The sequence below is a fragment of the Xyrauchen texanus genome, chromosome 20 (assembly GCF_025860055.1).
Source record: "Xyrauchen texanus isolate HMW12.3.18 chromosome 20, RBS_HiC_50CHRs, whole genome shotgun sequence".
NCBI lineage: Eukaryota > Metazoa > Chordata > Actinopteri > Cypriniformes > Catostomidae > Xyrauchen > Xyrauchen texanus.
In genome coordinates this window covers 1171239-1186238 of record NC_068295.1, presented here as the reverse complement: position 1 = coordinate 1186238, position 15000 = coordinate 1171239, and the positions used below count along the sequence as shown (strand labels likewise).

The window sequence follows — 15000 nt, the reverse complement described above, 5'->3', positions numbered from 1 at the left end:
CTCACTCGCACGCTCACTCAGTCACTCGCACGCTCACTCGCTCACTCACAGTCACACACACTCACTCGCACGCTCACTCACAGTTACACACACTCACTCACAGTCACACACACACACTCACTCGCTCACAGTCACACACACACACACACACACACACTCACTCGCTCACTCAGTCACACACACTCACTCGCACGCTCACTCGCTCAGTCACACACACTCACTCGCACGCTCACTCACAGTCACTCGCACGCTCACTCGCTCACTCACAGTCACACACACTCACTCGCACGCTCACTCACAGTTACACACACTCACTCACAGTCACACACACACACACACACACACACTCACTCGCACGCTCACTCACAGTCACACACACACACTCACTCGCACGCTCACTCACAGTCACACACACACACTCACTCGCACGCTCACTCGCTCACAGTCACACACACTCGCACGCTCACTCGCTCACTCACAGTCACACACACTCACTCGCACGCTCACTCACAGTCACGCACGCTCGCTCACACGCACTCGCTCGCATGCACGCTCACTCGCTCACTCACAGTCACACACACTCACTCGCACTCACTCACAGTCACGCACACACACTCACTCGCACACTCACTCGCTCACTCAGTCACGCACGCTCGCTCACACGCACACACACTCACTTGCACGCAGGCTCACTCGCACACATGCACACTCACTCGCACACATGCACACTCACTCGCACACTCACTCGCACACTCGCACGCACACTCACACATGCACACTCACACATGCATACTCACACGCACAATCACTCGCACACATGCACACTCACGCGCACACACTCACTCGCACACTCACACGCACAATCACTCGCACAATCACTCGCACACATGCACACTCACACGCACACGCACACACTCACTCGCACACATGCACACTCACTCGCACACTCACTCGCACACTCACACATGCACACACTCACTCGCACACTCACACACGCACACACTCACATGCACACTCACTCGCACACATGCACACTCACTCGCACACATGCACACTCACTCGCACACACGCACACACTCACTCGCACGCACAATCACTCGCACACTCACACATGCACACACTCACTCGCACACTCACACACGCACACACTCACTCGCACGCACAATCACTCGCACACTCACACATGCACACACTCACTCGCACACTCACTCGCACACATGCACACTCACTCGCACACATGCACACTCACTCGCACACATGCACACTCACTCGCACACATGCACACTCACTCGCACACATGCACACTCACTCGCACACTCACACACGCACACACTCACTCGCACACTCACACACGCACACTCACTCGCACACTCACACACGCACACACTCACTCGCACACTCACACACGCACACACTCACTCGCACACGCACTCGCACACATGCACACTCACTCGCACACGCACACACTCACTCGCACACTCACACACACACTCACTCGCACACTCACACACGCACACACTCACTCGCACGCACAATCACTCGCACACTCACTTGCACACTCACACACACACTCACTTGCACACTCACACACACACTCACTTGCACACTCACACACGCACACACTCACTCGCACACTCACACACTCACTCGCACACTCACATGCACACACTCACTCGCACACTCACACACGCATACACTCACTCGCACACTCACACACGCACACACTCACTCGCACACTCACACACTCAATCACTCGCACACATGCACACTTGCACACTCACACACTCACTCGCACACTCGCACACGCACACACTCACTCGCACACTCACTCGCACACTCACACACGCACACACTCACTCGCACGCACAATCACTCGCACACATGCACACTCACTCGCACACTCACACACACACTCACTTGCACACTCACACACTCACTCGCACACTCACTTGCACACTCACACACTCACTCGCACACACTCACTCGCACACTCACACTCACTCACACACTCACACACGCACACACTCACTCGCACGCACAATCACTCGCACACTCACTTGCACACTCACACACACACTCACTTGCACACTCACACACGCACACTCACACACTCACTCGCACACTCACATGCACACACTCACTCGCACACTCACACACGCATACACTCACTCGCACACTCACACACGCACACACTCACTCGCACACTCACACACTCAATCACTCGCACACATGCACACTCACTTGCACACTCACACACTCACTCGCACACTCGCACACGCACACACTCACTCACACACTCGCACACTCACACACGCACACACTCACTCGCACGCACAATCACTCTCACACATGCACACTCACTCGCACACTCACACACACACTCACTTGCACACTCACACACTCACTCGCACACTCACACACTCACTCGCACACTCACTTGCACACTCACACACACACTCACTTGCACACTCACACACTCACTCACTTGCACACTCACACACACACTCACTTGCACACTCACACACTCACTCGCACACTCACACACACACTCACTTGCACACTCACACACTCACTCGCACACTCACACACTCACTCGCACACTCACATGCACACACTCACGCGCACACGCACACACTCACTCGCACACTCACACACGCACACACTCACTCGCACACATTCACTCGCACGCACAATCACTCGCACACATGCACACTGACTCGCATACTCACTCGCACACTCACACACACTCGTTCGCACGCACGCACGCTCACACACACACTCGCAGGCACACTCTCTCACACACACACACACACACACACACAACTGCAACATTCTTCTCAAATGTGTAAAACACGACGTTGTGTCCAAATAATTCTATCTTGAAACAATAGATGTGACTAAATGTTTTCAGTTCATGTTCTCGGAGTCTCGTGACTTTATGACAGTAAACAACAGAAACCCTGTTCAACCAGGAAGGGCTTAAATTGAGCTTTTTAAATCCTGTCCAACTGCAATCAGCTCAACTCGTTTGGTCATGCACAGGTCCCATGACCGCAGTCTGACTGGTTATTTATCTTTCCATTTCTATACAAATAAAAACTGAAATATCAATACAAATCCTATTATGGCCTTTGTCATTCTTAAAGGGACAGTACACCCAAAAATGATAATTCTGTCATCATTAGCTCACCTTCATGCCGTCTTCTGCTGAACAACAAATGAAGACATTTTGATATATTCACATTCAATGCAAGTCTAAAAGGACATAAAAGCATCTTTGCATGTGTTATAGTATATTTTTATATCCAAGTACTTGTATGAGGTCTCTCAGTACCTATCATATTACTTCAGAAGACATGGATTAAACCACTGGAGTCGTATAGATTATCTTTATGATGCTTTTATGTCCTTGTGACAGGGCGGAGGGCGGGGACGGGTCGTCATGCTACACACCAGGCCCCCAATCAGGCTAATCCGAGAGGGATAAAGGCCGACTGGAGACGGCAGTGCGACAGAGCGAGAACGTTTACGGGCAGCTGTCCGACACCTGTGTGTGTTTATCTTTGTCCATCGTCAAGCTGGTTCTCGCCGACAGAGGAGCCCGGCCGCTGACCGCGAGGGGAGGAGGGGCTCCCAATCAACCGCCTGGAGCGGTTACCGTTGCCAGGGGCGGGGGAGACCCCTACCGGTCACCAAAAACGCAGCGGGGCGTTCCGTCCGCCAGGGGCCGGAGCTCCGCCTCCGATCCGTCCCGGTAGGCGCAGCTGTCGTCCATTGGAGGAGTGGCCAAGGACCAAGCTACACACACACACACGTTTGTTTCCCTCCCCCTGTCCCCTCCCTCATCCAGGTAGACACGCCCCTCCCCCGGGAAAGTGTGTGTGTGTGTGTGTGGGTGGGGGGGGGAGGCGGCATCATGCCGGGGGCTATTTTCATGTAAGAAATAGGAATGCCAAATGAATGAATGAATGACCAGATCTTTTATGCAGAATTTGAATAAGAAAAATAAACAAAACTCAACGGTATAAACAACGTATCTCAATGTAAACAAAACATACATGTAATCAAAACAACAGTGTCACATGTATCATATATCCTCATACAGAAATGAGTCCTCTTAATCCAGATGATTCATGTCTCTTAAAGCTAAGGACTGTATGGAATTCAAGAGTTATACAAAAAATGCCACGCTTGGTGAGTTAATGATGACAGAATTATCATTTTTGGGTGTACTGTCCCTTTAAATCTCAGAGATCATCTGTAGTGTTTGTGGGATACATTGCTGAAGGACACGGAGATGAACATCCTCAGAATATGAGAGAAGATATCTCAGGACGCATCAGACGGGACGTGCTCCTCGAAGCCCTCGCTCTCCCTCACGAGCGCCCTCTCCAGGATCACGCGGCCCTCTTTATAGCGCTGACTGTCCTCGGTGGCGAACTCGTAGATCCAGCCCAGCTTACTGTTGCAGTTCTTACAGCTGACGTCACGTACCATGTGTCTGCCCGTCAACATCACACGATCCTGAACATCACTGTACTGCAGATTCACCACCTGATAACAGACACACACACACACACACACACAGACGCGCGCGCGCACACACACACACACAGACACACACGCACGCGCACACACAAACAGACAGACCAGACACACACGCACGCAAACACAGACACGCGCGCACGGACAGACGCACACACACAGACAGACACACGCACACACAGACAGACGCACACACACCACACACAAACAGACAGACCACACACAGACACACACGCACGCGCACACACAAACAGACAGACCACACACAGACACACACGCACGCAAACACAGACACGCGCGCACACAGACAGACGCACAGACATACACCACACACACAGACACACACACACAGACACACATCCCACAGACCAACAGACACGCACCACAGACAGACAGACAGACACGCACCACAGACGCACACACAGACACGCACCCACCACACACACAGACACGCACCACACACACACACGCACCACAGACAGACACACGCGCGCACACACAGACAGACACACGCACCACACACACACGCACCACAGACAGACACACGCACCACAGACAGACAGACAGACACGCACCACAGACAGACACGCACCACAGACGCACACACAGACACGCACGCACCACACACACAGACACGCACCACAGACAGACACACATGCGCACACACAGACAGACGCGCGCGCACACACACACACACCCACCCCACAGACAGACACGCACCACAGACAGACAGACACGCACGCACGCACACGCGCGCACACACAGACAGACACACACGCGCAAACACACACACGCAGACGCACACACAGGATATGGAGCTTTATTAAAGATAGATGGTGAAGCTCAGTCTCAATTTCCACATTCAGTAATTAAATACTGCTGCTGTGTCAAACGATCTTTATAAACATAATCATGTATGATTGCATGATACTGTAGAAGGACGTGTGTGTGTGTGTGTGTGTGTGTGTCAGTGCCTTGTTGAAGAGGAACGCTCGGCCGGTGGCGCCCGTGAAGCGTGTGGATATGAGCTCCGAGCGGTTGGTCAGGATGGTGTCACAGTTGGCACAGGAAAAGAGGCGCGTCCCGCCAATATGATCAAGAAAGATGCGACCCATGACACCAAACACACACCTGTGAAGAAACATGTGACTGAATATTATATTTACACTGATCAATAGACTTTAAAACATACATGAATATCTGAAAGTGGTATAGGCTCATTGATTCATCAGTGTGATGATGTGAATGAGGAAGATCAACATCAGCACTACATGTGTGCACTGGAAGATCCTGTCACACAAACAAATCCCTTGAATGTGCAAGAATACTTAAAGCTGATTCTGATTTAGTCATTCTGTGTGTTTGTGTGCATGAATGTATGTGTGTGTGTGTGTGTTTGTGTGCATGAATGCGTGTGTGTGTGAGAGAGAGTTTGTGTACATGAATGTGTGTGTGTGTGTGTGCGAGAGGGAGTGGGTGTGTGTGCATGAATGCGTGTGTGTGTGAGAGAGAGAGAGAGTTTGTGTGCATGAATGCGTGTGTGTGTGAGAGAGAGAGAGAGTTTGTGTGCATGAATGCGTGTGTGTGCGAGAGAGAGAGAGAGAGTTTGTGTACATGAATGTGTGTGTGTGTGTGTGCGAGAGGGAGTGGGTGTGTGTGCATGAATGCGTGTGTGTGTGAGAGAGAGAGAGAGTTTGTGTGCATGAATGTGTGTGTGTGTGTGTGCGAGAGGGAGTGGGTGTGTGTGCATGAATGCGTGTGTGTGTGAGAGAGAGAGAGAGTTTGTGTGCATGAATGCGTGTGTGTGTGAGAGAGAGAGAGAGTTTGTGTGCATGAATGCGTGTGTGTGCGAGAGAGAGAGAGAGAGTTTGTGTGCATGAATGCGTGTGTGTGTGAGAGAGAGTTTGTGTGCATGAATGCGTGTGTGTGTGAGAGAGAGTTTGTGTGCATGAATGCGTGTGTGTGTGAGAGAGAGAGTTTGTGTGCATGAATGCGTGTGTGTGTGAGAGTTTGTGTGCATGAATGTGTGTGTGTGCGAGAGGGAGTGGGTGTGTGTGCATGAATGCGTGTGTGTGTGAGAGAGAGAGAGAGTTTGTGTGCATGAATGTGTTTGTGTGTGTGCGAGAGGGAGTGGGTGGGTGTGTGTGAGAGAGGGAGTGGGTGGGTGTGTGTGTGTGTGTGTGTGTGAGAGAGAGAGAGAGAGTTTGTGTGCATGAATGTGTGTGTGTGTGAGAGAGAGAGAGAGTTTGTGTGCATGAATGTGTGTGTGTGTGAGAGAGAGAGAGAGTTTGTGTGCATGAATGTGTTTGTGTGTGTGCGAGAGGGAGTGGGTGGGTGTGTGTGTGTGTGAGAGAGAGAGAGAGTTTGTGTGCATGAATGTGTGTGTGTGTGAGAGAGAGAGAGTTTGTGTGCATGAATGCGTGTGTGTGTGAGAGAGAGAGAGAGAGTTTGTGTGCATGAATGTGTGTGTGTGTGCGAGAGGGAGTGGGTGGGTGTGTGTGTGTGTGTGTGTGTGAGAGAGAGAGAGAGGCATTCATTACCTGGCACCTTATTTTAATTCTATCTTTATTGCTATTTGTCTTGTCATTATCTGTTTTGTGTATTAATGCTTTGGCAATATTGTATGTAAACACAATCATGCCAATAAAAGTACTTTAAATTGAAAATTGAGTGTGTGTGTGTGTGTGTGTGTGTGTGTGTGTGTGTGTGTGTGTGTGTGTGTGTGTGTTTGTGTTTTTGCGGTTTGTCTAGTGCGAATAAAAATATCCAGTACGCTTCATCACATCTACAGTCCATTAATCAATCAGAACATTCAATTATATTATTTACATTTATTCACTTCTATCTCGTTCACTGACAAGAGGCGAGAATATAATCACGATCATTATCTGTGCGCATGCTCACACTAAAACACATTATTATCCCATAAACACACACTTCTGCGGGACTCTTTCTTTAAATGCGCTTTAAAACATATCAAATGAAGCTCATAAACACAAACTTCTGCTCTTACCAGCCGCTTTAAATCGACTGTTTGAATTCTGCCTGTTGTTTACTTCCGCACAGCTCGAGCGCAGTGCCGCTTTGTTTTCGGTTTTCGCTCTTCCGCCTGACTTTGTATCAACATCCGGTGCGATGACGTCACAGGCACACGTGTCTCTTCAGCGCTTCAATCATATGCAACAGTTCAAAAACAAAGTAAAAGTTTAACATTACAGTCATATGAGCAAGAATATCCTGTGAACTCTTTATGAGTCAGTCAGTCACACTGCCAAACCTCAAATCACCATCATATTCAAAATAGAGTCTGAAAACACAATCCATACAAACAAACAGACATTTTGTTTGTTTGTTTGTATGGACTCTCTCATGGGAAACACGTGTGTAGAGATTTAATCCTGGAATAAACTGATCAAAGAGATGCCCTCCTGTCACATGATTAAATACAATACATCATTCACATTTCAATTTATTTGATGTTTATTTCATATTATATGAGTGTTGTAACAGTATTGGGTATGTTGTGTATTATGTGTGTATTGTGTGTGTGTTGTGTGTATATTGTGTGTGTGTGTTGTGTATTGTGTTTGTTGTGTGCGTGTTGTGTTGGGTGTGTGAGTGTGTGTGTGTGTGTGTGTGTGTGTGTGTGTGTTGGGGGTGTTTGTGTGAGTGTGTTGTGAGTGAGTTGTGTGTGTGTGTATGTTGTGTGTGTATGTTGGTGTGTGTGAGTGTGTGTGTGTGTGTATGTATGTTGTGTGAGTGTGCGTGTGTGTGTTTGTGAGTGTGTGTTTGTGTTTGTGTGTCTGTGTGCGCGTGTATGTGTGTGCTCGCGCGTGTGTGTGTGCTCGCGCGTGTGTGTGTGTGTGTGTGTGTGTGTGTGTGTATGTCGACAGAGGGCGCCCGCGCGCGCATTCATCTTTAGCTTTAGCACACAGCTGCAGGTAAGAGATCTTCTGTCAGACATCAACATTTATTAACATCGTCGGCATATTTAAAGGCTTCATTTACACGGTTACAGTCGTAAAGTGTTCTGTGGTGTTTATATGTAGTTTATATGTCTGTTTTAGTGTGTAGTTATGGGCTGTTTGAGATTTAGCTTGGTTAGCTTGAGTGGCTAATAATATCTCAACGAGTAATGATCAAATTTCATGAGAATTATTATATTTGACAATTAAATATTGATGCAGGTTTGGTGAAATAGTTGTGTGTTGTTGAGATGTTGTGCTGTTTGTTTGGCAATATTAAAGTTGTGTTGACAGTCCTGATCATTCTAAGATTGCACTTTAAATCAGATTTATACTCTTATTATAGATATCAGAATAAAACAAGAGTTTCAGTAATGATTGATTCTGATAGATTGGGTTAATGTTATATATGTTCTTATATTCAGCTGAATAAACACACGTGTTGGTATATTGTGTAATGTTTAAAGTTCAATCTCATGTTGAATATAAATCTCATAATCATTGGAAAACTGGAACACATCTATAGTGAATAATTATCAATCAGTTATAAATAACAAATGAGTCATGTAAGTCTTCAGAAAGTGCTTTTACAATGTTTGAGACTGTGGAGTGATTAATAAAACCGTTTCTGTCATATAAAGGTGAAAGGTCACACTCTGGCTGTGTCTCAACCCCTAGTGAGCTCCCTACCTAGTCATCAGTTGAGGTGTTGATTGCTGTAGTGAGTGAGAATGCGGTTTAATCAGGGGGTCATGTGGGCGAGTAATGATTGTGTTACTCCAGAGATAGATATTTATACTCTAGTGCTTTTACTCTTTACACCAGTTGTTCCCAATGATTTAAAACCCTTTATAGTGTTTATAGTAGTACAGTATACCCCAACCACTGAAATATATATAACACATATACTGTTGAAAACACTGTTGTGTGTGTGTGTGTGTGTGTGTGTGTGTGTGTGTGTGTGTGTGTGTGTGTGTGTGTGTGTGTGTGTGTGTGTGTGTGTGTGTGTGTGTGTGTGTGTGTGTATGTATGTATTGTGTGTTTTGTGTATTTTGTGTGTGTATGTATGTATTGTGTGTGTTTTGTGTATTGTGTGTATGTATATATTGTGTGTGTTTTGTGTATTGTGTGTGTGTGTGTGTGTGTGTGTGTGTGTGTGTTGTGTATGTATTATGTGTTTTGGTTATGTTGTGTGTGTGTGTGTTTTGTATTGTGTGTGTGTGTGTGTGTATGTATTGTATGTGTATGTGTGTTATGTATGTGTGTGTATGTGTGTGTGTGTGTGTGTGTGTGTGTGTGTTGTGTATGTATTATGTGTTTTGGTTATGTTGTGTGTGTGTGTGTTTTGTATTGTGTGTGTGTTGTGTATGTATTATGTGTATTGGTTATGTTGTGTGTGTGTGTGTGTGTGTGTGTGTGTGTGTGTGTGTGTGTGTGTGTTGTGTATGTATTATGTGTTTTGGTTATGTTGTGTGTGTGTGTGTTTTGTATTGTGTGTGTGTTGTGTATGTATTATGTGTATTGGTTATGTTGTGTGTGTGTGTGTGTGTGTGTTTTGTATTGTGTGTGTGTTGTGTATTGGTTGTGTTGTGTGTGTGTGTGTGTGTGTGTGTTTTGTAGTGTGTGTGTGTTGTGTATGTATTGTGTGTTTTGTATTGTGTGTGTTGTGTATTGGTTGTGTGTGTGTTTTTTTTATTGTGTGTGTGTGTGTTGTGTTTTGTATTGTGTGTGTTGTGTATTGGTTGTGTGTGTGTGTTTTTTTTATTGTGTGTGTGTGTTTTGTATTGTGTGTGTGTGTTGTGTATTGGTTGTGTTGTGTGTGTGTGTGGTGTATTGTGTGTGTTGTGTATTGGTTGTGTTGTGTGTGTGTATTGTGTGTGTGTGTTGTGTATTGGTTGTGTTGTGTGTGTGTGTGTGTATTGTGTGTGTGTGTATTTTGTATTGTGTATGTATTGTGTGTGTGTATTGTGTGTGTGTTTGTGATTGTTGTGTGTGTGTTGTGTATTGTGTGTGTGTTGTGTATTTTGTGTGTTTACATTTGTAAACACACATTTACAAATGTGTGTTTGAACTGGCGTCACATGACTTTTTGAGTGCGTTACCGTGGAAACGTATTGCGTGTGGAGGCTTCACGCGAATATTTCAGCTCTGTAGGTCCATACAATGCAAGTGAATGGTGACCAGAACTGTGAAGCTCCAAAAAGCACATAAGAGCAGCATAAAAGTAACCCATAAGACTCCAGCGGTTTAATCCATGACTCCAGAAGTGCTATGATAGGTGTGGGTGAGAAACGGATCAATATTTAAGTCTATAGGGTTACTATAAATCTCTGTTTTTACTTTCACATTTTTCTTTTGTTTTTGGCAATTCACATTCTTTGTGCATATCACCACCTACTGGGCAAGGAGGAGAATTTCATTTTTTTTGTTTTAAAGACTATTTATTTTATTTAAAAAAAAAAACAATTATTTGACAACACTATCCCCTTGAATTGTTTTTACAAATTGAGCACATGGAGTGCAATATTGCATCATGAGGGGCATTTTGACTGAAGCACATTTGACTTGTTTGGCCCACATGACTCCACATGCCAAAGTGTCCTTGGGCAAGACACTGCACCCCAAGAGAATTTAACTAGTTTCATGTTGATGATGCAAGATGCACAGCTGGAGTAAATGTACTGAATGTGCAGCACGTTGACGGTCCAAAATGCATATTTAGGGTGCATCAAAATAATCCAGAGTCCGGTCGACAAATAAAGTTCTTCTGAACCCAGAGGGGAACTGGCCCCCACAGTGAGTCTGGTTTAGGGTTAGGGTGGGGTTAGTCAGAGGGGAACTGGCCCCCACAGTGAGTCTGGTTTAGGGTTAGGGTGGGGTTAGTCAGAGGGGAACTGGCCCCCACAGTGAGTCTGGTTTAGGGTTAGGGTGGGGTTAGTCTGAGGGGAACTGGCCCCCACAGTGAGTCTGGTTTAGGGTTAGGGTGGGGATAGTCAGAGGGGAACTGGCCCCCACAGTGAGTCTGGTTTAGGGTTAGGGTGGGGTTAGTCTGAGGGGAACTGGCCCCCACAGTGAGTCTGGTTTAGGGTTAGGGTGGGGATAGTCAGAGGGGAACTGGCCCCCACAGTGAGTCTGGTTTAGGGTTAGGGTGGGGTTAGTCAGAGGGGAACTGGCCCCACAGTGAGTCTGGTTTAGGGTTAGGGTGGGGTTAGTCAGAGGGGAACTGGCCCCCACAGTGAGTCTGGTTTAGGGTTAGGGTGGGGTTAGTCAGAGGGGAACTGGCCCCCACAGTGAGTCTGGTTTAGGGTTAGGGTGGGGATAGTCAGAGGGGAACTGGCCCCCACAGTGAGTCTGGTTTAGGGTTAGGGTGGGGTTAGTCAGAGGGGAACTGACCCCACAGTAAGTCTGGTTTAGGGTTAGGGTGGGGTTAGTCAGAGGGGAACTGGCCCCCACAGTGAGTCAGGTTTAGGGTTAGGGTGGGGTTAGTCAGAGGGGAACTGGCCCCCACAGTGTGTCTGGTTTAGGGTTAGGGTGGGGATAGTCAGAGGGGAACTGGCCCCCACAGTGAGTCTGGTTTAGGGTTAGGGTGGGGTTAGTCAGAGGGGAACTGGCCCCCACAGTGAGTCTGGTTTAGGGTTAGGGTGGGGTTAGTCTGAGGGGAACTGGCCCCCACAGTGAGTCCGTGGTGTGTGTGCATGCGCACGTGTGTGTTTGTCTGTGCGTGTGTGTGCATGCATGCATGCGTGTTTGTGTGTGCGTGTGTGTGTTTGTGTTTTTGTGCATGTGTGTGCGTGTTTTTTGTGTGTACGTGCATGTGTTTGTGTGCGTGTGAGTGTTTGTGTGTGTGGTGTGTGTGTTTGTGTGTGCGCGTGTGTGTGGTGTGTGCGTGTGGACTCAACTGATTGGACATGATTTGGAAAGGCACACACCTGTCTATATAAGGTGTATATATAGCTGTAAATGCATATCAGAGCAAAAAAACAAACCATGAGGTCAAAGGAACTGTCTGCTCCCATCTTGTTCTCCCTGCTGCTCTCAGCCATCACACAACTATTCCATCATGCCATCATTAATATTTCATAAAAATAACAATCCCCTTTTAAACGCCAGCCACCTGTCTGCCTCTTAACATGCCTCAGATCCGGGTTAGGTCTCCCTCGCCATCTCTCTGTCCTGGTTGTCCTCTGATTGGCTCGTCATCTGTCTTTAGGGTTTGAAGGTGCTTTGATGTCACAGTCGGCATGATGGTTTAAGGAGCGGCGGTGTCGTCTAGGTGGCCGCGCGGGTGATGTTGCGCTGGACGGTGCACCTGGAGGGTGGCCCGCGGAGGGTGAATCACGCGGCGGTGGCGGTCGGACACAAGGTCTACTCGTTTGGTGGGTACTGCTCTGGCGAGGACTACGAGACGCTGCGACAGATCGATGTTCACGTCTTCAATACAGGTGAGATTATTAGGTTATGGTTAGGTTGAAATCACATTTTTCTCCATTCTGATGGTTGATGTGTCTCTCATGGTCAGTGTCTCTCCGCTGGACGAAACTGCCGCCCGTGAGGACCGGAGGAAGGGAGCACACTCGTGAAGTGCCCTACATGCGCTACGGGCACACTGCTGTCCCGGTGGATGACATCATCTACATCTGGGGGGGTCGCAATGACACGGAGGGGGCGTGTAACGTTCTCTACGCTTTTGACGTTAGTAAGTGTCCAGCACACGTTTACACACACGCATCGACGATGATTCTTGAACCCACGGCATGTCAGGACACATCTACATCACGCCGTTTCTCTGTGTGTGTTTCAGACAGTCACAGGTGGTTCACACCGAAGATTTGTGGGACAGTTCCTGGAGCGAGGGACGGACACTCGGCCTGTGTTCTGGGGAAGTCTATGTACATCTTTGGTGGATACGAACAGCTGGTGTGTGTGAGAGACCTCACTAACATTGCATATGATTGGCAGCAGAGAGAGAAGCTCATAACACTGATGATGGTGCTTCAGAGTTCACATGGAGTTTGTGTTTGTGTCTTCAGGCCGACTGTTTCTCTAATGACATTCACAAACTGAACACTACGAGTATGTGCTGGTCACTAGTGAACGCCCGGGTGAGTGTGAGCACACTGAGGAACACTCATGATGCACAACTGTGTGTGTGTGTGTGTGTGTGTGTGTGTGTGTGTGTGTGTGTGTGTCGTCAGCTGTCACTAGAGGGCGCTGTGGAGCTTCATCACTCATGTTGTCTAATAGAGAAGAATGAAAGAGAGAACTTCTTGCCATAGTCACTTTTTGCTCAGTCACAGTAATGCATGAACATCTGTGAAGCTGCTTTGAAACAATGCGTGTTGTGAAAAGCTCCATACATATAAAAATAATAATAATAAACATGTATTGTTAAAAAGTCACTGGTTGTAAATGTCAAGATGTTTAGAAGTAGAGAGCCTTTATTATTGTCATACGTTATACATTTCCATATACACAATGAAATGTCTTTGTTTTCACATATTTTCACATTTCACATATTCCAGCTAAGCTGGGGTCAGAGTTCAGGGTCAGCCATGATGCGGCGCCCCTGGAGCAGATAGGGTCAAGGGCCTTGCTCAAGGGCCAACAGTGACATCTTGGCGGTGCTTGTGTGTGTGTGTGTGTGTGTGTGCGTGCGCGTGAGTGCGTGTGTGCTTGTGTGTGTGTGTGTGTGTGTGTGTGTGTGTGTGTGTGTGTGTGTGTGTGTGTGTGTGTGCGTGTTTGCGTGTGTGTTTGTGTGTGTGTGTCTGCGCGTGTGTGTGTGCGTTTGTGTTTGTTTGTGTGTGCATTTGTGCGTTTGTGTGCGTGAGTGTGCGCGTGTGTGTGTGCGTGCGTGTTTGCGCGCGCGCTTGTGTGTTTTTGTGTGTGGTTTGCGTGCATGCATGCGTGTGTGTGTGTGTGTGCGTTTGCATGTTTGTGTGTGTGGTGCGTGTGTGGTGTGTGTGCGCGTGCGTGTTTGTGTGTGTGCGCGTGTTTGTGTGTGTGTGTGTGTGTGGTGTGCGTGCGTGCGTGTGGTGTTTGTGTGTGCATGTGTTTGTGTGTGTGTGTGTGTGCGCGTGAGCGCGTGTGTTTGTGTGTGTGGTGTGCGTGCATGGATGCGTGTGTGTGTGTGTGTTTGTGTGTGTGTGTGTGGTGTGCGTGCGTGCGTGTGGTGTTTGTGTGTGCATGTGTTTGTGTGTGTGTGTGTGTGCGTGAGCGCGTGTGTTTGTGTGTGTGGTGTGCGTGCATGGATGCGTGTGCATGTGTTTGTGTGTGTGTGTGTGCGTGAGCGCGTGTGTGTGGTGTGCGTGCATGGATGCGTGTGTGTGTGTTTGTGTGTGCGTTTGTGTGTGCTCCCGAACCCCCGACCTTCTCGTCAGAAACCCAGAGCCTCAACCGCTGAGCCACTACACCTCAGTGACACGGGTGTAATTTATACTGAAAATTAGGGATGCGACAATACGGTTATCTCACGATTCGATATACGATATGA

At 47.8% G+C, this 15000-nt stretch overlaps 2 protein-coding genes across 4 annotated transcripts in view; one reads left to right on the top strand and one right to left on the bottom strand.

The window, feature by feature from the left end:
- Positions 1-15000, top strand: part of LOC127660808 (kelch domain-containing protein 3-like) — a 54417-nt gene that overhangs the window by 7752 nt on the left and 31665 nt on the right. For 2 of the 3 annotated variants that reach the window (XM_052151238.1, XM_052151236.1), the window contains exons 1-5: positions 8431-8486; positions 12721-12952; positions 13030-13206; positions 13312-13427; positions 13541-13612. In XM_052151238.1, coding sequence (XP_052007198.1) covers positions 12799-12952; positions 13030-13206; positions 13312-13427; positions 13541-13612 — 519 coding nt within the window. In that variant the 5' untranslated portion in view covers positions 8431-8486; positions 12721-12798. Of the gene's footprint in view, positions 1-8430; positions 8487-12720; positions 12953-13029; positions 13207-13311; positions 13428-13540; positions 13613-15000 lie in introns of those variants that run through there. The other variant, XM_052151237.1, reaches the window with a different exon arrangement.
- On the bottom strand, positions 4324-7670 carry LOC127660818 (protein yippee-like 5). Its single transcript, XM_052151252.1, has 3 exons — positions 7559-7670; positions 5520-5676; positions 4324-4554 (listed from the first exon to the last, which is right to left on the bottom strand). Exons 2-3 carry the CDS (start codon positions 5658-5660, stop codon positions 4330-4332), a joined length of 366 nt encoding a protein of 121 aa, XP_052007212.1. The 5' UTR covers positions 5661-5676; positions 7559-7670; the 3' UTR covers positions 4324-4329.